The following is a 24,225-nucleotide window of genomic DNA, read 5'->3' as shown; positions in this document are numbered from 1 at the left end:
TATCATTTGATTCTTTTTTGTGATAAAAATACAGATGAGTTTGAAGAGAAGTTTCATATGAAGGTTTCTAGCCATCTAAAAGTAAAATCACCTTTTGATGCATAAAACTACCTTCCAAAGACTGGTTCCAAATCCTTATCAACACAAATTTACGAATACAATGGAAAATAGCAAGATCTTGTCAAGTTGGACAAACACCAACAAACAGCAAATGAGATATGACTTCTCATGTGAACTCTACAGAATGTCTACATATTCGACATTCCCTGCTGGAGTTCCCATCTCAGAAAGGAGTCTTGCTCGTGCTGGGTTTTATTACACTGGTGTCAATGACAAGGTCAAATGCTTCTGCTGTGGCCTAATGCTGGATAATTGGAAACAAGGAGACAATGCTATTGAAAAGCACAAACAGCTGTATCCTAGCTGTAGCTTTATTCAAAATCTCATTTCAGTGACCGGTGTGGGATCCACCTCCAAGAATTTGTCTCCAGTGAGAAACACTCTGGCACCTCCATTATCCCCCATGCTGGATCATAGTGGCTCATTTAGTGATTCTTGCTTTACTCTATCACCAAACCCGATGGATTCCAGAGCAGTGGAAGACCTCGCCCCTTTGAAGACTAACCCCTACAGTTATGCAATGAGTACTGAAGAAGCTAGATTTCTTTCTTACAAGACATGGCCATTAACCTTTTTGTCACCATTGGACTTGGCAAGAGCTGGCTTTTATTATATAGGGCCTGGTGATAGGGTAGCCTGCTTTGCCTGTGGTGGGAAACTGAGTAACTGGGAACCAAAGGATGATGCCATGTCAGAACACCGGAGACATTTTCCCAACTGTCCGTTTCTGGAAAATTCTCTAGAAACGCCGAGGCTTAGTGTTTCAAATCTGAGCATGCAGACACGTGAGGCCAGACTGAGAACGTTTCTGCACTGGCCATCTAGTGTTCCAGTTCAGCCAGGGCAACTTGCAAGTGCTGGCTTTTATTATGTAGGTAAGAAAGAAACTCGGCAGGGAGCTATCCATTTATCTGAATTCATTTCGACCTATGTGCTAAACCATACATCTATTCAGTTTTGGTCTTTAATTTCTTTAGGTCGCAACGATGATGTCAAATGCTTTTGTTGTGATGGTGGCTTGAGGTGTTGGGAATCTGGAGATGATCCGTGGTTAGAGCACGCCAAGTGGTTCCCAAGGTAATTGTTCCACAAGGTTCTGCGACACAATTGTGCATGAAAGAAGTAGATGAACCCACGTGTGGGAAGTTTGCATTTCCATTATAACAGAGCTGTTTTAATTCCTTGTTGAATTAGTGTTTTATAGGGCAGAATTTTTTTTTTTTTTATTGAGAAGTGGTTAAGAAAGTATGTATCTTTCTCTGGTAAGCCGTTTACTTAGAATGTAATTTGACTTATTCTTGGTGATTCAAGGATGTAATTACTGCTTATATGTGCCATTGAGTCATAACTGACTCATAGCTGACCCTCCAGTGGGTTTTTGGGGCTGTCAACCTCACTAGAGAAGATTGCCCATCTTTTTCCTATGGAGCAGATGGTAGTTTTGAACTGCCTGCATTTGGGTTGGCAGTATAACACTTTACCTATTAGATCACCAGAGCTGCCTTCAATTATATCAATATATTTCATTTATATATTTCCCATCTTGTGCCTGTGGGGTGCATATGGGGTTTTTTGTTTTGTTTTAACTAGGTCTTAATTTTTTTATTATTAATTTCAATGAAAATGTATAGAGACTTTGGATTTCCATTCATTCATTGTTGCACTTTTCTCCCTGCCCACCCAATCCCCCAAGTACACTCTTCTCTTTGAAAAGTAAAGGAAAAATTCTTTCATTGTTGTACTTCCTCCCCCTAGGTCCACTCCACTGTGCAGCCTTTGTTCTGGACTCCTGTCATGACAAAAGTACCTAATCACATATCCCTTTTAAACAGTTTTCTCCCTCATCTGTTTCAATGCAGTAAGCGTTATTTATCCCATCTTTCTCAGTCTCCCCCCAACCCTGATGTCAATCCTGTTTTACAACAGGGGCACCATGCAGTATTTGTCCTTTTGTGACTGAGATACTTCACTCAGCATAATGTCCTCCAGGGTCACCCATTTTGAATAATATTACATGAGTTCCTTGTTTTTCAATGCAGCATAGTATTCCATTGTGTGAATATACCACAGCTTCTCTACCCATTTGTTTGTTGATGGGCACTTAGGTTGTTTCCAACTCCTTGCTGCTGTGAACAAAGCCACGATAAACACGGGTGTGCATGGCGCATATGATTTTATGGGTTGCAGACGTACAAGAAGCAGCGCAGTGATTCTGAAGGCCCACTGAGGCCACCAGTTGCTCCATAGGAGAATGACGGGCAATCTTCTCCTGTGTGATTTACTGCCTTTGAAAACCCACTTGGAGGGTCAGCTATGGGTCATTTCTGACACTATTGTATTCAACAACCACCTGAGTTTGACAACTGGAACCCACCCAGTGGCTTCCTGGAAAAAGGGCCTGTTAAACAGCCTCTGCAGAGTACAATCAAGGAAATCCTGCTGTGCAATTCATGGGCTTATGAGTCACCATCGACTTGAAGGCAAGGTCCCGCCCCCATTTTAAAGAGAATTAGGATTACAAAGATAAGTAAAAATAAAGGATAAGTAAAATAGAAAATGGTTAAGAAGGATCAAGGAAAACAAGGGAAGGACTTAAAATCAGTTTAGGAATGAAGCAAATACACAGATACTAAATCTTACCTGATTGTGAAGTTTGACTATGATTGTGAATGTTTTGTGTGTAACGTTTACTTTCTGTGACATGCCATGAACAACCTTTTAGCCACCCTGTCTTGAGCAGTGCCTCCTATTTTGTGGTATAACCTAGGAATTATTTTAACAGGCTGTTGGTGAAAATGAAATTTAAAATGAAACTTCTCTTTGTTACGAAGTAGTTAGATGAACTTGGACAGGTCACTCATCTCCCTTTGGTTCTCTTTCTTGATCTGTAACATCAGTGGGTAGGCTAGATAATGTTTGAAGTTTTGAGTATCTTTGACAGACTAAATTTTTACATAATAGACTGAGTACAAATCCTTTATCAGAAAGGTTTTGCAGTCTTTCTCCTAGTTTTTGGACTGTGCCACCAGAGCTCCCTGTTAAGTGTCTAGAGCAATATTTCTTGTGACTCAGTTTATAAACCTTAGTGGACCTCTGCTTTCTTGTTGTTGTTGTTGTTACTGTGTTAATGAAACTGGAAAGATAATATCAGAATATATCCCACATAGTAGTAGTACTGTAGGAATTTTATTTCCATTAAATATATATGTGTATAATGTGTTTTATGTGTAACAGAGTTTTAAAAGTTACACAACCACTCTTCTAGAATGATCTAGTTATATGTTATAGAAAAGAATTAGAAACAGTTTTGCTCTTATGTTCTAGATGTGAGTTCTTGATACGCATGAAGGGGCAGGAGTTTGTTGATGAGATTCAAGCTAGATATCCTCATCTTCTTGAACAGGTAAATGAATTAGCATTAATAAGTAGTAGTAAATAATTAACATTAGACTCCCTAAATGATAATTAGAAAAAATTATGGGGATTAATATTTATATCTGCATACTTGATAGCTGTATTAATTTTGTAGCCAACTTTTTGAACTTTAAAAAAAAACCCTTTGGTTTTTTAAAAAAAAATTTCTGAATATGCCAGTTTGCAAACTTATTGTGGGGTTAGAGAAGCATCTTTAGTGTTTCCATATTTTTTTATAATTTTATTATTTCATGTGTGTGTGTACCATCAAATTGGATCTGACTGGTATAGGAGGAGATTGCCCATCCTTCTCAAGCAGAGCATCTGACAGATTCAAACTGTGTACCTCTGGGATTGTGATGCAGCTTTTTGCTACTAGACCACCAGAGCTCCTAGTGTCTCCATATTTTTTAGGAAAACATTTAATAAGTAACTTTTTAGGAATTAGAAACAATGGAGAATAGTTGAACTCTGACTTTCTATGTTGAATAAGAATATATGGTTTTTCTACTTTGCCAGTGACACTATAGAAACTTGCATTCTAATTTGGAAGTAGGTGAAGTTTAGGGAAAAATAAGAGATGTTGAAAGTAACTTTATGTATTACTCACCTTTCAAAAAAACTATTAATGAAGGCAAAGTTAATGTTACTATGTTCACTTGTTTGAGATTTTGATTTTACCTGTTGACTTATCTCCTGCTTTATAGTTGTTGTCAACTTCAGACCCTCCTGCAGATGAAAGTGCTGAACCACCAAGTATGTATGAAAATATTTAATGTATCACCTAGGAATTTTTATAAGAATATTAAAACTGAAATTATTACGATTATAAGGTTATTAAGACTGTAAAGGAAGCATTTCGGAGGCCAGAGGAAAGTGCTTAGAAGTTTACTGTTAAGATTATCTACTGGGGAACCCTGATGGGGCTATGCTTAAGCACTTGGATGCTCACCCACCAGTTGTGCTGTATGACACGTTCATTTGTGCAAAGATGGAAACCCTTTGGTGCCATTCTACTATGTCTTGTAGCATCACTGGCTGACATCTTCCAGCACCCAATAACAAAAGGTATCCACTGAGTAATTTCATGTTTTAGGGGACATTTAAGAAGTGTAAGAGAAATACTGGTGTCATAGTTATTAAGAGCCCAGCTGCTAACCAAAGGTTTGAACCCATCAGCTGGTCTATGAAAGATTTATATAGAGAGCCTATGCAGCAGTATTACTCTGTCCTCCAGGATTAGAAATTATTCAACAGCAATGAGTTAAGAAGTGTAATAAGACTGTGTTTTTAAAAAGCGTGGGCATTTGAATTGAGAAATAAGACACCTGTAAAAGAAAAACAATAAAGAGTTCAAATTAATGCCAAATAAGTGATGCAAATAATCAGCCATCCAAGTAAGTTTGTGTGAGTTTTACATGATACAGGAAAGACCTACTTCACATTTGGGTTAAGAATTGGCCTAGATATTTGATATTTTGATTTGATATTTTGGTCAGGTAATGTGTGTAGGTATGTAAGGTGCTTACTTGGCACACAAAACGTTTGAGTGTACTGCTAACCTAAAGGTTTGAACTCACAGACTTGCCCTGAAGAAGATAAGCCTGATGAGCTGCATCTGTAAAGAATTTAGGCAAGTTATTGGGCAGTTCTACTCTTAAGACACAGGAGATCTCCATGAAATGGGAACCAAATTGATGGCCACTAACAACAGTTTAGTATTTTTATAAAATTAGAAATTGTTTTCTGGTTAGAATGTACTTTTAGTCACAGCTGTCATTAATTACTGCATATAATGAAGTTATGTTATAGTGTCTAAAATAGTGAAGGCTAATCATGAACTGTATCTTGAAAGGGCTCTTTAGTCTTCGCATACCATTTCTCCCCCACCCCCCACCCCCCAATACCATTTTGAGAGGCGTATTGGCAAATTTTTAGCAGAATCAGAAATGGGTAATAAGGATGTATAAGACCCTAGAAACTTTAGCTAAGGTAAAATTTGTTAGTATTTGACCTGGAAAAGAAAAATATTATATGGGTACCTGAAAATTACCTCCTGTGTTATAAAACTGGAGAAGAAAGACAACTTTGTTGACTGCTCTTTATTACCTTTACCAACTTCACAAAGGGGAACTGTCCCCATCAACAATGTCAGTAACACCAACCTCACAAAGGGGAACTGTCCCCATCAACAATGTCAGTAACACAAAACCAATTCCCATGAGGTCAGACATGTGTCTCATGCTCCCCTACCTCTTTCTACTGTTTCAGCACCAATCTTACTACTTTGCTGTGTCCAGAATCTAATGCAATAGCTCACAGACCACACAGAACTATATTGGGGAATTAAAAATGTTATAATCCAGATTAGTAGCAGAATACAGTCAGAACAGCTTCTGAAATGTGCACTCAGACGCCTCGACCTTGAGCCTCATGGCTTTAGACCAGTGTTACAAAGTTCTCAGTCCTGCAAATTATGGCCACCCACCTCCAGTTGTCAATAAACTTGGACAAAGGTTCTTAGCTCTGGTTCCAAGCAGTCCCAAGGTCCCATCTCACATCAGGTCTCTAGTTTGGCCATGGCTGCTGCAGCTCTCACACAAGACTGTGTGGTGTTGAAGAGCATCATACATTCTCTTGCTACATTTTTTTTTTTTTACTCTGATGCAGGATTGTTGCTGTGGGGTTGTTTAGTTTAATGGCGAGACTAGCCTGTCCTCTTGTGGATTGATAAGACAAGCCAATACCCTTGTAGATAGGCTGATAAGCCTTATTCACATTTTCCTGCCCATCTACATGGCGAAGTCAGATGATAGCTAGGAAAGTCAGATTGAAGAATAAACTCCACAGTTGGTTTACATAATGTATCCATATACATTGTTTTCTTTTATAACATCACCTATCTTTGTTGTTCTCTAAGGCCAAGCCTTCCACTTGCCTCCTGGGTCTTCTAGTTCCACTTCAAGACCTTTGCTTTGATAATAGTCTACCCCTTATGAGACGTTTTTTCCTCTCTCTTATAGCATTCATTTCACCACACAAATGTAATGTCACTAGAAACCTTTTCCTGAATGTACATCGCTATCTAGCTGTTGTGCCATTTCATTGTTGGTTATGTGCTATCTAGTCACTTGTGACTCATAGCGACCCTATGTACAATATCCCTAAACCCTGCTCTGTCCTGTGCCAATCTCACCGTCTCCGACACACCCACCCCTATTACCCCAGTCACTGAATCAATCCACCTCATAGAGGGTCTTTCCCTCCTGTGCTGTCCCTCCACTCTCCCAAGCTTGATGTCCCTCTCCAAGGACTGGTCCCTCCTTACAGCATGTCCAAAGTATGTCAGACGAAGCTCCAGAATCCTTGCCTCCATGGAGCAGCCCGGTTTAACCCTCTCCAGGATGAATCTGTTTGTTTTCTTAGCAGTCCATAGCTCAGTACTCTTCTCCAGCACCACAGCTCAAAGGCATCAATAATTCTTCTATCCTCCCTAGTCATTATCCAACTCTCTGACACATAACAAGTGATTGCAAAGACCATGGCCTGTATCAGACGCACCTTAGTCACCAGAGTGACACCATTGCTCTTCAGTAATTTGGGGAGGTCCCTAAGAGCAGACTTTCCCATGGCAATGCGCCTTTTAATTTCCTGGCTACTGGTACGAAGAGTGTTGACTCTGGGGCCAAGCACACTAAAGCTGTGAACAATCTCAATCTCTTCACCATCCATCCTGATGCTGCCAGTTGGCCCAGTGGTGAGAATCTTTGTCGTCTTGACATTAAGCCTCAATCCATATTGAATGCTGCAGTCCTTGACCCTCTGCAACAAACACTTCAGGTCCTTCTCAGTTTCAGCAAGCAGGGTTGTGTCATCTGCATAACAAAGACTGTTGATAGATCTTCGCCCAATCCTGATGAATTGGTTTGCATACAAAATTCATATACATAGTGTTTCACACTTTCTTTCATTCACATTTTGTTGCATACAATCATTCCCATACATTGTGTTTTATAACTTTTAATTCCCATTGAATTGTATCCACGAAATACCTTGATTTCTCTGACTTTTACTTATTTACCTTAAGTTAAAGAAAACTTATTTCCTCCAACGTATTTCCACAAAAACACTGAAATAAAACAAGCTGATCATGCCAGGGTCACGGGTCTTTACTTGCCAAATGCACTGATCCCTATCTTCAACTTGCTAACAGCATTTGACACAGATGAATGCTTCATTTTTCTTGAAATGTCTTCGCTTAGCTTCTTCCTTTCACATACTGTTTTCTAGTAGTTCTTGTGGTTAATCTTGTAAATTCCTTGGTTTAAACTTTCTTGAATAGTCTTACAAACAATAGAATACAGATTTACAGAGCTCAGTGTGGTCTGATATTTCCTGCCATCATGTTTTGGCATTTAACCATTTTGTTTCTTGAATCTGTCATCATTTCCTCCCCCATAAATTTATGTTTGCTTTTTTTCTTTAGGTACACAGTTCTTGGAAATGTTTTCATAGTTTCTTAGTACTCAAGCCTTTTTATAGCATTATATCTTCAGATTCCAATCAAAACTAAGCCAAACCAAAGGGTTTCCAATGTTGTAAATCTTGCAGAAGCGGGAATGCTAACATCTTTTTCCTGTGTAACAACTAGTGGGGTCAGACTATTAAGTGTTTAACCACTGTACCACCAGGACTCCTTTGCATGGTTGAATAAGGGAGCGGATATACATTGTAGACATGGTGTATTTATGTCCTCCAGCAGATGGCAGTATATGGATGGGGATGTCTTACACTTTTCAAAAAGTAGGCTTTACATTTACATATAGGCTAGAATCAACCCTGTTATCAGAAATTATTTTTCCCTGGTTATCGTATCCTGGTTACCTTCCTACTTTCTAGTTTTCTTTTGATCACTTTACACAGCTTTGTTTTCTTCAGAGCATCAGTCACTAAAGTCTTAATTTACTTCTTTAACAGTATTTATCTTTTTTTCTGGTTTGTTTGTGTAGATGTGTCTTCCATTTTACTGTACTTTGTATCTTTATTCTTTTCTTTTAGCATCAACTATCTGCCTGTCTGATTCTGTTCATACCACAACACATTTCTTTAGTGTTCCCCGTTCCAACTAGAAATCCTTTCTCACTTCAGAATTTATGATGTAAAAGCAGCCATACATGAAAATTATTTTAGTTTTTGAAAAGATATAAATTTTTTTTTAATTTCATTATTTTTTGTGTGTACTGTCAAATCAGATCTGACTGGTACAGGAGGGCATTGTTCCTCCTTCTCGAGCAGAGCATTTGGTGGAAGATAAAAATTCTTAAACTCCTTGCCGGCAGTAGACTTTCTCATTAAGAAGAAGGTCTATGATACAGCCTGGGACTTGGTATATTTTAAAAATTATTTATGTTATATATGGTTTGCATACAAAATTCATATATATATTGTGCTTCATTTATGTACATTGTATTTCACACATTCCTCTATTCACACTATGTTTCATACATCATTCTTATATATTGTTTTGTAAAAGTAATCACTGATCCATATCCATAATTACCCCACCTTTTTCAGGTTCTCGCTGGATCTTTCCTAATTCTATCATTCCCCCCTCCCTATGCCCCCCAAACTCTGTGACCTTGTGATTTCCCTCCATTCCCCACCTTTATCCTTCCTCCACCCTCCCCACCCCTTTTGGACTTGTATGCACATCTTACTAGTTATCCTTCTATTTTTACAATGGTATTATATAGTATTTATCTTTATGAGACTGAGTTAATTCACTCAGCATAATGCTCTCCAGCCTCTCTCATATGGTATTTTTCTAAATCCTTACTCCTGAGTGCTGCATAGTATTCCATCATCTGAATGCACCATAAGTTCTCAATCCATTTGTTTGTTAATGGACATTTGGGCTCTTTACATTTCTTGCTATTGTGAATAATGCTGCTATTAACATCAGTGGGAAATGGTATTTTTCACAAGTACAACATATTGGTTATACTCTCATTTGACTTATATATCAACTTCAAACTTTTATTAGAGTTAGAGGTAATTGGCACATGAACTCATCTCCCCTGCCACAATACAAACATTTTAAGAGTAGAGACAGTGTTGTTATTTTCTCCCCCCCTCCATGGGTTCCTATTTGTAGAATTTTATTTTTTGCTTCTTTGTTGGTTTTTTTTTTCCTTCAGTAATTCATTTTGGACCAGGAGAAAGTTCCTCAGAAGATGCAGTCATGATGAATACACCTGTGGTTACTGCTGCCTTGGAGATGGGCTTCAGTAGAAGCCTGGTAAAACAGACCGTTCAGAGTAAAATCCTAACAACTGGGGAGAATTACACATCAGTTAATGATATAGTGTCAGCACTTCTCACGGCTGAAGATGAGAAGAGAGAAGAGGAGAAGGAGCGCCAAACTGACGAGATGGGCTCAGGTATCAGGGAAAGTTAGCAGAGCACAGGGACTGTCTCGTGTTGTTGGACAGTTAGCATCCTTGTTTCAGGCCTGCAACTTTGTAGCAGCAGCTCCTCCAGCACTTCTAACCCACATCTCCCCTTTTCACCACTGTCAGGGGGATGCTCCCCTTAATTAGGAACCACTGGCAACATTTTTGCTTCTGCATGTTAGTTTTCAGTTTGCTCGGCTCCACAGTCAACACTCTTGGTACCAGCAGTCAGGAAATCAAAAAGCGTATCGCGATGGGAAAGTCTGCTGTTAGGGACCTCTCAAAGGTACTCAGGAGCAACAGTGTCTCTCTGGAGACTAAGGTGCGCCTGATACAGGCCATGGTCTTTGCAATCGCTTGTTATGCATCAGAGAGTTGGACAATGACTAGGGAGGACAGAAGGAGAGTGGATGCTTTTGAGCTGTGGTGCTGGAGAAGGGTACTGAATGTACCATGGACTGCCAGGAAAACAAACATTCATCTTGGAGAGGATTAAACCAAGCTACTCCTTGGAGGCAAGGATTCTGGGGCTTCGTCTGACATACTTTGGACATGTTGCCAGGAGGGACGGGTCCTTGGAGAGGGACATCCTGCTTGGGAGGGTGGAGGGACAGCGCAGGAGGGGAAGACTCTCTATGAGATGGATTGATTCAGTGACTGGGGTAATCGGGATGGGTGTGTCAGAGGCGATGCGGTTGGCGCAGGATAGAGCAGGGTTTAGGGCTGTTGTGCATAGGGTCGCTATGAGTCAGAAACGACTTGACGGCACATAACAACAACAACGTTAGTTTTACAGTAAGATTCCCTAGTTTGTGCTTGCAGTGATGTTCTTTTTTTTTTTTTCTATAATTATATTTTATTAATTTTCATAAACATTTACAGAGATTTTGGGTTTCCATTCATTCATTGTTGCACTGTTTTCTCCACCCTCACCCCCAGTTCGTTCTTCTTCCACCCCAATGTCTGTTTTAATTGTCCAGTTGCCACAGTGCTTGTCAAAGCCAGTTCTGATTAATCTTCTTGCAGTGATGTTCTTAAGCTCTGTTCACTTCTTCCTGATACTTGGACATTTAAAGTGTTTAAAAAGCTGGATTTCAGAATTGAGTATCTTTTATTCTGTAATCCTTATATAACAAATGGAGCCAATAATTGTGAATCCTCCTCCACCATATGAACCCAAAGGTAGTAGAGAACTGAGCTTGGTAGTTATCTAGGTCATGTTAAGCCTTGGCCACCCCAGAACAAGAGTCACTTAATCATTTGTTCTTTCAATATTATTTATTGAGCATAAGCACCAGTGCTAATTCTATGCCAATCATGGTAATTACTTGCAAGAGTCTGTAAAGTAGATATGGAGTCTAGTGGCAAGAAGATGCACTGCAATGCCAGAGGTACGTGGTTTGAGGCTAGCAGCAACTCCATAGGAGAGAATGAGCAGTCTCCTCCTGTATGATTAACTGACTCTTGAAACCTGCCAGAGGATGAACTGTGAGTCGGTTCTGACTCGATGGTACATAACAACAGTGCACAAATAGAGTGAGTAAGTCAAGAGAAAGGTAAAAGTTGTACTCATAAAGTGAGGCATCTGGGTTTTGAAAGGTATTTTTTCTTTATAAGTGAAATAGAAATAGTTTAAGGAAGCGATATTTTGTGGCTACGTAGCAAAATGATTACAAATCTGACAGAGATTGAGACAAATTATACTTAAATCTTGGTTTTCTCAGTTACCAGTTTGGCAGATTATTTAATCTGGCCTCATCTTCTTCAGTTATCAAATAGGGACAGTAATAGTGCAAGTCTCACAGGGTTGCTATACAAATTAAATGAGATATCACATATAAAACATTTTAGAAAAGTGTCTAGTACATAGAAAAAGAATGGTTTTTCTGTTAAGTAGATTAATTTAGAAATACAGGGAACTAGAGAAAGAAAGGACCTGAGAGTAAAAATATTTAAGTTACTGGTGGCTTAGTAGTAATGATTTGCTCTGTCAACTTGGATTATATAGTTTGAATCTACCAGCTGCACCACGTTACTAGGGTGTGCTATTTCTTAGAGATGGTCATGATGTTGGGAAGGGTACAGGGTCGGTGAAGGAGAGGAAAACCCTAGCCAAGGTGGATTGACATGGTGACCGATGCAATGGGCTCTTGTTTGTCAGGAAGTATGAGGATGACTCAGGACAGGACTGGGTTCAGATTTTTTTGTTCATAGGTTGCTATGAGTTATAGTCGACTCAGTGGCACCTAACAACAGCCACCACCAGTTGCTCCATGGAAGAAAGATGGTTTGAATCAGCTGCTCCACGGCAGTCTCCTGTGTGATATGTTGTTGTCGTTCTTGATTGCCTTCAAGTTGAGCACGACTCATATTGGCCCTATGAACAAAAGGCCTGAAGCCCCGCTACAGCCATCACCGTTTATCAAAGTTCATAGAGTTTCCAGAGGCATGTTGTTTAGGAAGTGGATGCCACTCCTGCTTCCAATACTGCCTCTGAAAACCCAGTAGAGGTAGGTGTGAATTGGTTCTGACTCAATAAAACACAACAACAAATAGTATGACCAACCATCCAAATAAATGCAGTGTTCTTAGTTTTGTGACTTATATGGGTATGTGTTAGAAAGATAGTCTTGAATTAGGGATGTGAGAAGACTAATGAGGGGGAAGGCAAAATAAGAAGTAGGGACATAATAGTGAAGAGACAGATACACACACACGCACGCACGCACATTTAGAAGACTTTTTCTGCAGCTTGTTCTGTGACCATGGGTGGATTAGTCCTTACGGCCCACTGGTAAGAAGCTGCACTGCAATCCCTAAAGCAGACAGTTCAGACTTTCCCATGCATGCAGTGATTTACTGCCTCTGAAAACCAGCTGGAGGTTCAGCTATGGGTCGGTTCTGACTCGATGGCATAGAACATCATCATCTTAGATACTTAGATACTGTCTCTTGATATTGGGAATAATCTGGAAATTTTGAAGAAAGCAAAGAACAAATTTGTTAGTAGTAAAGGGAATTATAAGTGTAGAAAGGTGTAAGGTGTTTTGTTTTTTTAAATTTTTTCTCTTTATTATTTTGTGTGTGTGTACCGTCAAATCAGATCTGACTGGTACAGGAGGAGATTGCCCTTCCTTTTCCAGCAAAGCATCTGGAGGATTTGAACTGCATACCTCTGGGATTGCAGTGCAGCTTCTTGCCACTAGGCCACCATAGCTCCCAAAAGGTGTAAGTTGTAATCAGATAATAATGTCATTGTTTTGAAATGAAATTAATTCTAGAAAAAGAAAAAAAGGAAGATTTTTTTGAAAATTTTTTCACTAAGGCAGTGTTTTCCCTTTTTTTTCCTGGTGAGGTGCTAAAACCACAATTAACAGGTATTGAAAAACGAAGAAGGATGAAATATACTTCAAAAATTCAAGCTTATATTTCATGAATGTAGGAAAATAACTTTTTGAGTTTATGATTTGGAAGTGAAGAAAGTAACACTGAGTTTCTTAGAGTTTATGCTTAATTTGTGTTGTTTGAAAAATTGGTATAAAGATAGGTTTATTTTTAATAGTAATCGAGTTAAATATGTGTCAGATATTATAAGTGGTTTCGGGATTGTTCAATATCACAGCATTTTGAGGAAGGTGTTCTTTCTACTTGACAGATGAAGAAGCCAAAGCTAAGAGGGTGCGAGCATTTAGCTAGTAGGTGGTGAGGTCAGGATTAGAACTTAAGTCAGCCTTGACTTCACAGTTGAAGTTGTCCAACACTACGGTGCTGCTGCTTTTTGTTGGAGGTGTTGAGAAGAACACTGGCTTATGAAGAATGTAACTGACTTCACTGACCATTATTTCTAAAATGAGTGGACTGGAAGCAGGCCTTGTATGCTGTGTTTTCTGTATATTATGTTTTCGTTCTCTCTCTCTCTCTCACACACACACACGCACGCACGCACATTTAGAAGACTTTTTCTGCAGCTTGTTCTGTGACCATGGGTGGATTAGTCCTTACGGCCCACTGGTAAGAAGCTGCACTGCAATCCCTAAAGCAGACAGTTCAGACTTTCCCATGCATGCAGTGATTTACTGCCTCTGAAAACCAGCTGGAGGTTCAGCTATGGGTCGGTTCTGACTCGATGGCATAGAACATCATCATCTTAGTCCGTATCTGAAAATAGGCAGTTATACTTGCCTTGACAAGACTGTTGTATCAAATGGGATCATTTTTAGTAAATGCTTATAAAACTGAAGTAATACAATGAATCTAAGTCACATTCACTCACTCAGTTGTTGCTGTCACATTGGAACAGATTAATCCTGACCCACCATTGGTTTTCTGAAGCTGTGAATTGCACAAGAAGACATTGCCCATCCCTCTCCTGTGGAGCCACTGGTGGATTCAACCATCAGAGGGGTTTGGCCTTTGCTTTTGCACAGCAACCCCTGTGGGGGTTATGGCATCAGGGCTTCCCATAATCCAAATATGTTGTTGTTGTTTAATGCCGTCAAGTTGTAGACGACTCATCGCGACGCTATGAATGAACAGCCTGAGCACTGTTCGTACATAGAGTTTCCAGAGGCAAGCCATTTCGGAAGTGGATGCCGCTCCTGCTTCCAGGCTTGATTTAGTCGGGGGCTCTAGCCAACACTGTCCACCATGGGTGCCCATTACCACGATTGGCACATCACTGTCAGTATTATTCATGGGGAAGATTAAACAAGTGATAAATCTTTTCTGTCTTCTGAAATTCTCTGCAGAGATGTAATATGTCCCTGATGTCAGTGTAACAGATGTAAATATGTCCAGCTCACTGCTTTTGAGTCAGTTCTGACTCATTGTTGAATGCCCTTAAGTCAGAACCAAGTCATAGCCGACCCACCAGCTATAGATCACATGGGAAGAGAGTGCCCATCTTTCTGTCTCAGAGCAGCTGGATTCAAACTGCCTGCCTTTGGGTTGGCAGTGGAGCTTCCATGGTGGCCCTTAGTTGGGATTCTGAGGCTGTAAACCAGAGTGAGATAAACCACCCTTCTTTCTCCCTTGCAGCAGCTCATGTTGATGGGCATGTATTGCTTGGGTTTGTAGCATCACTCCTACAAATATGTAAACATTAAATTGCAGAAAGAGAGACACCATATATAGTAATTATAGCTTAGCTAAATCTCCTGGAAACTTTCTAAATAACAAATATTAATGTGCAAACAAGTAATTTTGGTTTTCAAGTTCTCATTTAATGGCTAAGCAGGCCTGGTGTGGTTTCTAGTGGGTCCCTCTGCTAACTGAAGGTCGGTAATTCAGATCCAGCAGCTGCTCCATATACAAACGATGGGTAGTCTCTCTGGAGATTTGCTGCCTGGGAGGTTCAATGAAGGGTTGCTACAAGTTGGGCCAACATGGTGGCAGTGGGATTTTGGTGATTTAGTTTTTTACTTAGCATGTTGCCACACACTTTTAAATTGATGACTGTGCTTAGAAACACATTTTTTTCAATTGTTTATGAATGCCATATGAAATTGAGCGTCACTCCTGTGTTTGGAAGTGAAAATTAATTAAAATGTACAGGATGGCTATAGCCGTCATTTGTGGCAGCATATTAATTATGGGGTTTTTAAAAAATTTTTTATTATTTGTGTGTGTGTACCGTCAAATCAGATCTGACTGGTACAGGAGGAGATTGTTCCTCCTTCTCCAGCAGAGCATCTGGTGGATTCGAACCGCACACCTCTGTCCAGGATTGCAGTGCAGCTTCTTACCACCAGGCCACCAGAGCTCACCTGATTGACTATATTGTAAGATTGCTTGTTTTACACATATGTTGGAAAAGTTTAAAATCTAATGATTCTTTTTCTTTTCATGAAGATGACTTGTCATTAATTCGGAAGAACAGAATGGCTCTCTTTCAACAACTGACGTGTGTACGTCCTATCTTGGATAATCTCTTAACAGCCAATGTAATCAATAAACAGGAGCATGACATTATTAAACAAAAAACACAGATACCTTTACAAGCAAGAGAACTGATCGATACCATTTTAGTTAAAGGAAATTCTGCAGCTAATATCTTCAAAAACTGTCTAAGAGGAATTGATTCTACGTTATATAGGAACTTATTTGGTGAGTTTGTAGAGAAAACTTTTACCTGGAAGTTCTTTAGGATTATGTTCATGTCTACCTATACAAAAAATGTAACAAATTATAATCTTTAACTTGTAAAAAACAGTGAAATCATTTATTGCTCAGGAAGTAAGGCTAAATGTAACAATTGTTGATAATATTTAGTGAGAAAGTAAATTATTGACTAGAAATAGAGGGAAAGTATTAGGTGAAGTAGCTTTGTACATAGTAGATTGATGTTTATGTGTTTTCTTTCCTCAGTGGAAAAGAATATGAAGTATATTCCAACAGAAGATGTTTCAGGTAAACAAAATTAACACTTTAAACCTAATTGACATGTTACCCTTATTGTTATTTTGTGCTGTTGAGTTGCTTGTGACTCATAGTGACCCTATGTACAACAGCCCTAAACCCTGCTCTATCCTGTGCCAATCACACTGCCTCTGACACACCCATCCCGATTACCCCAGTCACTGAATCAATCCACCTCATAGAGGGTCTTCCCCTCTTGCGCTGTCCCTCCACTCTCCCAAACATGATGTCCCTCTCCAAGGACCCGTCCCTCCTTGCAGCATGCCCAAAGTATGTCAGACAAAGCTCCAGAATCCTTCTCTCCAAGGAGCAGCCAGGTTTAACCCTCTCCAGGATGAATCTGTTTGTTTTCTTAGCAGTCCATGGTACATTCAATACTCTTATCCAGCAACACAGCTCAAAGGCATCAATTCTCCTTCTATCCTCCCTCGTCATTGTCCAACTCTCTGATACATAACAAGTGATTTCAAAGACCATAGCCTGTATCAGACGCACCTTAGTCTCCAGAGTGACACCATTGCTCTTCAGTAATTTGGAGAGGTCCCTAACAGCAGACTTTCCCATTGCAGTACGTTTTTGATTTCCTGGCTACTGGTGCCAAGAGTGTTGACTGTGGAGCCAAGCAGACTAAAGTTGTTAATCTCTTCACCATCCATCTTGATGCTGCCACTTGGTCCAGGGGTGAGAATCTTTTGACTTCTTGACATTGAGCTTCAATCCATACTGAAGGCTGCAGTCCTTGACCATCTGCAGCAAGCGCTTCAGGTCCTCCTCAGTTTCAGCAAGCAGGGTAGTGCCATCTGCATAACGCAGATTGTTAATAGATCTTCCACCAATCCTGAGGCCACACTTCTCCTCATAGAGCCCAGCCTCTCGGATAATCTGTTCTGCATACAGGTTGAAAAGGTATAGAGACAGGACATATCCCTGGCGTATGCCCTTCCCAATTTTGAACCATGCAGTGTTCCCTTGCTCTGTTCTGATGACTGCCTCTTGATCCAAGTATAGGTTTCACATTAGCATGATCAAGTGTTCTGGGATTCCCATTCTTCTCAGAGTCAGACACAGTTTGTTATGATCCACACAGTCAAACACCTTTGCATAATCAATGAAACAGAGATATACATTCCTCTGGTATTCCCTGCTTTCAGCTAAGATCCACCTAACATTAGCTACAATATCCCTAGTACCACGACCCCTTCTAAACCCAGCCTGGACTTCTGGCAGTTCTCTGCTGATGTGCTGAATCTTCAGCAGAATCTTACTTGCATGTGAAATCAATGATATTGTTCTATAGTTTCCACACTCTGTTGGGTCACCTTTCTTTGGAATGGGAACAAATATAGTTCTCTTCCAGTCAGTTGGCCAAGTGGTTGTTCTCCACATTTCTTGGCACAACTTGGTGAACACATCCATGGCAGCATCTGTTAGCTGAAATACACCAACTGGTATACCATTTATTCCTGGGACCTTATTTTTTGCTATTTCCTTCAAAGCAGCCTGATCTTCTTCCTTTATCACCATAGGCTCTTGCTTATGTGTTGTTTCATGAAATTCTTGTGTCTGCCAATTCCTTTTGATACAGTGACTCAGTATATTCCTTCCATCTTCTTTTAATACTTTCTGGATCATTTAATATTCTGCTTAAAGCATGCTTGATTATAGCAACTAGAGGTTTGAATTTGTTCTTCAGTTCCTTGAGCTTAAGAAATGCTGAACGAGTTCGGCCCTTTTGATCTTCTGACTCCAGCTCCTTGCACATTTCATTGTAATATTTTGCTTTGTCATCCCGTGCTGCCTTTTGGAATCTTCTGTTCAGGTCTTTAGTATCTTGAATTCTTCCTTGTGCTTTGGCTTCTTAGTGCACTTCAGTGCAATCTTCAGAGTTTCTTCTGACATCCATTTTGGTCTTCTACAGTCAGATGATGTTACCCTTATTTATTTATTTAATGAGAGGTAAAATGAAAGCTACATTTTACTCAAGTTTTTGTTCATAGGTCTGTCCTTGGAAGAACAATTGAGAAGGCTGCAAGAAGAGAGAACATGTAAAGTTTGTATGGACAAAGAGGTTTCAATTGTATTTATTCCTTGTGGTCATCTGGTAGTGTGTCAGGAATGTGCCCCTTCTCTCAGAAAATGCCCTATTTGCAGAGGGATCATCAAGGGTACTGTTCGTACATTTCTTTCATGAAATGAAACGAGGCTGTATATATTATAGACTATATAAAAAAAGCCTTTAAATATTGTTGGACATTTGAAGCTGTATGAAGTTTAAAATAAAACGAGAGCCATGTGGTACAGTGAATAAAGCACCTGGATTTTAACCAAAAGGCCAGCAGTTTGAACTTGACAACTGCTTCGAGGGAGAAGGACGAAGCAGTCTGCTTCAAAGAAGTGCCAGCCTTGGAAAGCCCACTGGGAAGTTCCTGTCCTCCGTGGTCACTGTGGGATTCGGCATGGAAGAAGGGACACTTGGATTTTAGATTATTTTGTGATTTTTTTTTTCTCCTTTCGTATGACTTTTTATTTCATATATATTTATATGCTATAAATGTTATCTATATAACATTAAATCTTATGTTTTTACTAGAGAACACTTAAATGTTAACCTCTATTTTTCTTGAGAAGATTTGTGTTTGATGAATTATACTGATGTACATGTGGATGCAGGCGATAGAGGAGCAGCCAGTCCTGTGTATTGTTTCAGATGTTACTGGATTTAAAATGCTTCATGAAGTTACGAAGTTTTGAGTGTGGCCTGAGTATATAGCTTGAAAGAAATGGAGATCAGGAGCACTGGTGTTTTATCAGTATCAGTTATGTTGCCAGATTCTTATCGGTGCTTTTCATGAGAATTGTCAAGTGGGGTGGTTTTTTAATTTTCTTCTTATTGGTAAATAAGCTTTTTCCTAATTTGTGACAAATATCTTAATAAAGTGTTTTTAAAAGAGACCACTTTATCAAATGTTTTCCTCTTCGATTTAAAGAGTAATTGCTAGATATCCTTATAGGGTTTTAAGAATTAGATAATGTGCATAAACATGTTAACTTTCTATATACTCAGATACTTGGTACTGAAAAATTGAATTCTTCAAAGAAAATATAAAGAATAGTGATATAGTTTATGACTTTCAAATAATGGCACTATGTTTTGCATATAATGGGTTAAGTATCCAAGGAAAAATCAGTACCAAAATTTAAGAAATAAAATTAGGTATATCTGTTTTAGGATTTTAAAAAAAAAAGTCATTTTGTTACTGATTGGATGAGCCGGAGTAGGGATGTAAGCGATGGTAAAATCTCCTTTCTTGAGGCCTACTTTGATCTTTTCTGGTCTTTTGGTTGAATGGTGCATTTGTGAGACCAGATGGATAAAGAAGTTTAATATTACTCTCCCATTTTTCTCCTCATCCCATAATTCCTTCAGATTTCCTTTAAATGGAGAATTTAATGGGAATGGTGAAAATCTTGTCTATTCTCCAACTTCTTGTTAACTTTGAAGTCCAGATGCATGCACTTACCATTACTAGAGGAGCCAGTCCTTGGAGGACGTCATAGTTGGTAAAAAAAGAGCCTCAGCAAGATGGACCGAAACAGTGACTTCCGCAGTGGGCTCCAGTCGACTAGTTACAGGGATGGTGCAGGACCAGGCAGTGTTTCATCATCATCTTTCTTTATAGTTATTGGAAGAATGTGAGGAGGGGTTTTTAAATGTTTTCTTTCAAAATCAAGGAAAAGTCTTCCAACTTGGAAGTGTTACTTTGCTCCTTCAAAAGTCAAGAAACCTTGAAAGCATAGCCACCTAGCACTTTGAACTAATCAATTATTTTGAAACTTTCCATAATAAAAACCAGTTTTTCCATAATAATAGCTAGTTTTAAGTCTTAGACGGAATCAACTTTATCAACATGAAACCCTTTCTTTTTTACATAAAATCCGTTACCATTATTGATTCTGGGTACAGTTATGTCAGAGAAATGTGTTGCAGAGGCTTCTCAATGGCTATTTTTTACAAAGAAAATACAAATTTTTTCCCCCCAAAAGTGCCTTTTGAGTAACCTTAAGCCTCTATTCATTCTAGTTGGCACCCAAGCCTGTCTGCACTCCCACTCTGCCTTCTGCCTTGAAGGGGCCTCTGGTATCACCAGCAAGCCCTCAGAACTCAACTGTGAAATGATCGTCCAAAGCCATTAAGATGGAAAATAGCATTTAAAAATTTAACACTGGTTTTTCGTCAGATGTTAGACTTCATACAGCGTGTGTTAAGACACAATGTGAGAAAGCTGCTCCCGCTTCTTGGCACATAGAAGAGGCCTGTGGACTTTGCCAAAATGCATGGGGAATGGATCACTGCTGACCAGTCACTTCTTGGTTTTGAGCTGGTTGGAGAGCCAGCCCAGGCCTTTGTTAAAGTCTATCTCCACTGGTGGCACAAATAGCCTGAATGTATTAGTTTCTCAGGCTAAGGGAATATAGGCTAAGCTCGTCTGTTATCTCTGCAGCATTCATAGAGCTGGGGAGTCATGTTTATGTAAAAACACCAGTAAAACTGCACCTCTGAGCTCATCTGCTAGTATTCTAGCATTTGTTAGCTCTTCTCGGGCCTCACTGACACGCTCTCTGTGGTTACTGTTGAGGACAAAAACCAGATCTTAGGTGTTTTGGAAATAATGTCACCACAAAGGCCTGAACCACAACATCCTATAGTCTGTTTAAATAATATAAAAGTACTTTCTTCTTCAGTGAAATACTGCCTGTAACAAAATAGTAATGAAGAGATCCAAAGGAATTATAGGACACTATGGTGGTCTAATGGTACAGAGTTGTGCTGCCAACCCCAAAGCATGCAGTTCTAATCTACTGGCTGCTCTGCAGGATGGGTAATCTCCTCCTGTGCAAATTTCCTGCCTCTGAAAACCTGTTGGTGGGCTAGCTATGGATCAGATCTAACGTGATAGCATACAACAAAGGAATTATGGGGTGATGAAAAAAATAAAAGTAGTTTTAGACTTCCTTATTAAGCTTACCCCCCCCAAATCTACCACACACTAGAAAAAATATGATTGGACCCCAAAGGTTCTACATTGCCTATGATTCTTACCCCCTTCCCCTCCAACTGATAACTATATAATTAGTCCTATAGTGTGCCTTTATGTCTGAGCAAATGGATGTCAGGTGCTTTGGTTGATGATTTAACCATTCTGCTCATTAAACCTCAAGACATGTCACTTCCCAGATTATAAATGTAGAAACCAGCCCAGTGAAAATGACAAAGATTGTGAAGGTAGTGTTGTATTGTGAGGTTTATATCGTGTAGGTGAGAGGGACTCCAGAACATTTAAGAGGAAAATATCTTTTGCAAAATCTGTAGGACAGCTACCTGGCTGGCTGACTGGAAGAGATCCATATTTATTCCCATTCCTAAAAAAGGTGATCCAACAGAATGTAAAATTATATATATCAATATCACATGAAAGCAAAATCTTGCTTAAGATTATCTAAAAATTATAGAACTACCAGAAACACAAGCTGCATTTAGGGTTTAGAAGAGGCCATGGTACTAAAGGTCTCATTGCCAATATCAGATCTTGGCTAAAAGGAGAGTAATAGAATGATATCTGTATTTTATTGACCATGCACAGATACTAAATAGTACTAATTATATAGTGTTGTGTGTCTATATTTATGTGTGTGTGTGTGTGTATATATATGAATAAAATGTAGATCACAACAAATTGTGGCTAACATTGAGAAGAATGGGAATCCCAGAACACTTAATTGTGCTCATGTGAAACTTGACCTAGACCAAGAAGCTGTTGTCCAAACTGAACAAACGAACAATGCATAGTTCAGAATCAAGACAGGAGCGGCTCAGAGACATATCATTTCTCCCTACCTTTTCAATCTGTATGTTGAACAGATTGTTTTGAAAGGCTGGACTTTTAAGGATGTGGCATCAGGATTGGAGGAAGACTCACCAACAACCTGCGTTATGCAGATGACACACCCTTGTTTGTGAAACTGAGGAGGACCTGAGTGCTTGCTGCAGAAGATCAAGGACTGCAGCCTTCAATAGGGACTGCACCTTAACATCAAGAAAACAAAACTCACTACTGGGCCAATAGGAGACATCATGATAGTTGGAGAGAAGATGGAAGTTTGTTATAAATTTCATCTTGCTCAGATCCACAATCAACACCCTTGGCACCAGTAGTCAGGCAATCAAAAGATGAGTTGCACTGGGAAAATCTGCTGCCAGGGACTCTGTAGAATAGTGAAGAGCAACGATGACGGTCTAAATAAACACTAAGAGCAGTCTGATCCAAGCCATGGTCTTCTTAATTGCTTGCTATGCTTCTGAGAACTGGACAGTGAATAAAGGTTACAGGAAAATAATCAATGCCTTTCAGTTGTGGTTTTGGAGAAAAGTACTGAACATAATAAATATTGCCAAGAAAATGAACAGGTCTGTCCTGGAAAGAGTGAAACCAAGTTACTCCTGGGAGGCAAGGATTCTGAAACTCCATCTCATATACCTTAGGCATGTTGTCAGGAAGGACCAGTCATTGGAGAGGCCGTCATGCTTGGAAGGTTTGAGGATCAGTGTAAGAGAGGAATGCCCTGGATGAAATGGCTTGGCACTTACTGTGGCAGTAGGGTCAGGTGTGGGCAAGGTTCAGAGCCATTGTTCATAGGGTCTCCATGAGTCACACACAACTAGACAGCACTTAAATAACAAGTAATATTTCAGTCTTCTGGGTTTTTTTCTTAGTCTAGAAATTTTCTCACTTCACTCATAAATGTGGCAATTGTATAAATTACCATTTTTTAAGCCTTTGTGTCTGTCTTGGTACCTTCCCACATTCTCTATGTAAAGAGCACAAGTATACATAGTTCTCTCTTGTGTTCTACCCTCTAACAACTTAAAGAGTCATTTTACTTGTTGGCTGCCATTTTCCCATAAAACAAAGAGCAACTGGCTGTCACCCTGGAAGAGACACCAGTTCTTGGAAGAAAATTCCAATTTTCTCTGGCATTGTAATATTTGCATCTACAAAAGAGAAAATAACCCTCTTAGTGCATGTTTTTGTTGTATACTCTCAAGTCAGAACCAACTCTATAAGCTGATCCTCCAGCAGGTTTTCAGAGGCAGTAAATCACCTTGGAGGAGATTGCCACAAAGCAGTGGGTGGAATAGAACCTCTTATCTTTGGGTTAGCACCATAATTTCGGACACTTTCTGGTTTCAGGACTCCTAGAAATTGAGGACCCAAAGAAGCAGTGTTCTTAGTATCTGCAGTCTAACTTTTATCTTGGGTGGGCTTTTTCTGTTCTGTTGATTGGTCTTGCATTTAATGAAGTAAATAAAACCGTGCTCTTGAAACTCATATATGGAGAACAAAATTTTATTCTAAAAATAGAGCTCAGTAACAATGTAAATACCAAAAACTAATCACTATAAGAAGAAAAGGTAACACAAATTTGTTTTACTAGTTTTTTTGAAAAATTACAAAATCTTCATTAATGTACTGCCAACTCCCATTTATATCTGAATGCACTGTACGGATTATCCAAGGAAATTTTAAAATCCAGACTGGTTTCTGCCTAATATTTAGACATACACTTCGATTGCTTTTATTATCAAGTAAGGACATTCAAGAAATGCAAACGAATTTATAGGCATTAAAGTAAACATCACCAAGAAGATAAATGTACATTTAAGAACTGTGTTACAAAGTGGAAAATGGCATACATCACTGTTGCCCTCATTTTTATTTTATCTTACTTTGTTAAAACTGCACGGAAAGTACTACTATTAAAA

General features: G+C 39.3%; 1 protein-coding gene across 1 annotated transcript; it reads left to right on the top strand.

Moving 5' to 3' along the window:
- Positions 1-18,594, top strand: BIRC2 (baculoviral IAP repeat containing 2). The gene is made up of 8 exons (XM_006887308.1): positions 1-995; positions 1,098-1,197; positions 3,445-3,523; positions 4,242-4,290; positions 9,732-9,974; positions 15,837-16,091; positions 16,353-16,394; positions 18,401-18,594. The coding sequence occupies exons 1-8, from the start codon at positions 98-100 to the stop codon at positions 18,592-18,594; spliced, it is 1,860 nt and encodes a 619-aa protein (XP_006887370.1). The 5' UTR covers positions 1-97.
- Positions 18,595-24,225: the final 5,631 nt, after the last annotated feature.

The sequence above is a fragment of the Elephantulus edwardii genome, unplaced genomic scaffold, assembly GCF_000299155.1.
Source record: "Elephantulus edwardii isolate Elephantulus edwardi_28Jun2011 unplaced genomic scaffold, EleEdw1.0 scaffold00056, whole genome shotgun sequence".
Lineage (NCBI taxonomy): Eukaryota > Metazoa > Chordata > Mammalia > Macroscelidea > Macroscelididae > Elephantulus > Elephantulus edwardii.
This window is presented reverse-complemented; position numbering and strand designations above follow the sequence as displayed.

Coding starts and splice junctions, on each gene's coding strand:
- BIRC2 (XM_006887308.1), top strand. CDS start 98: ATGCATAAAACTACCTTCCAAAGACTGGTTCCAAATCCTTATCAACAC. Junction 996..1,097: donor TGCTGGCTTTTATTATGTAG/GTAAGAAAGAAA, acceptor TAATTTCTTTAG/GTCGCAACGATGATGTCAAA. Junction 16,395..18,400: donor TCCAACAGAAGATGTTTCAG/GTAAACAAAATT, acceptor TTTTGTTCATAG/GTCTGTCCTTGGAAGAACAA.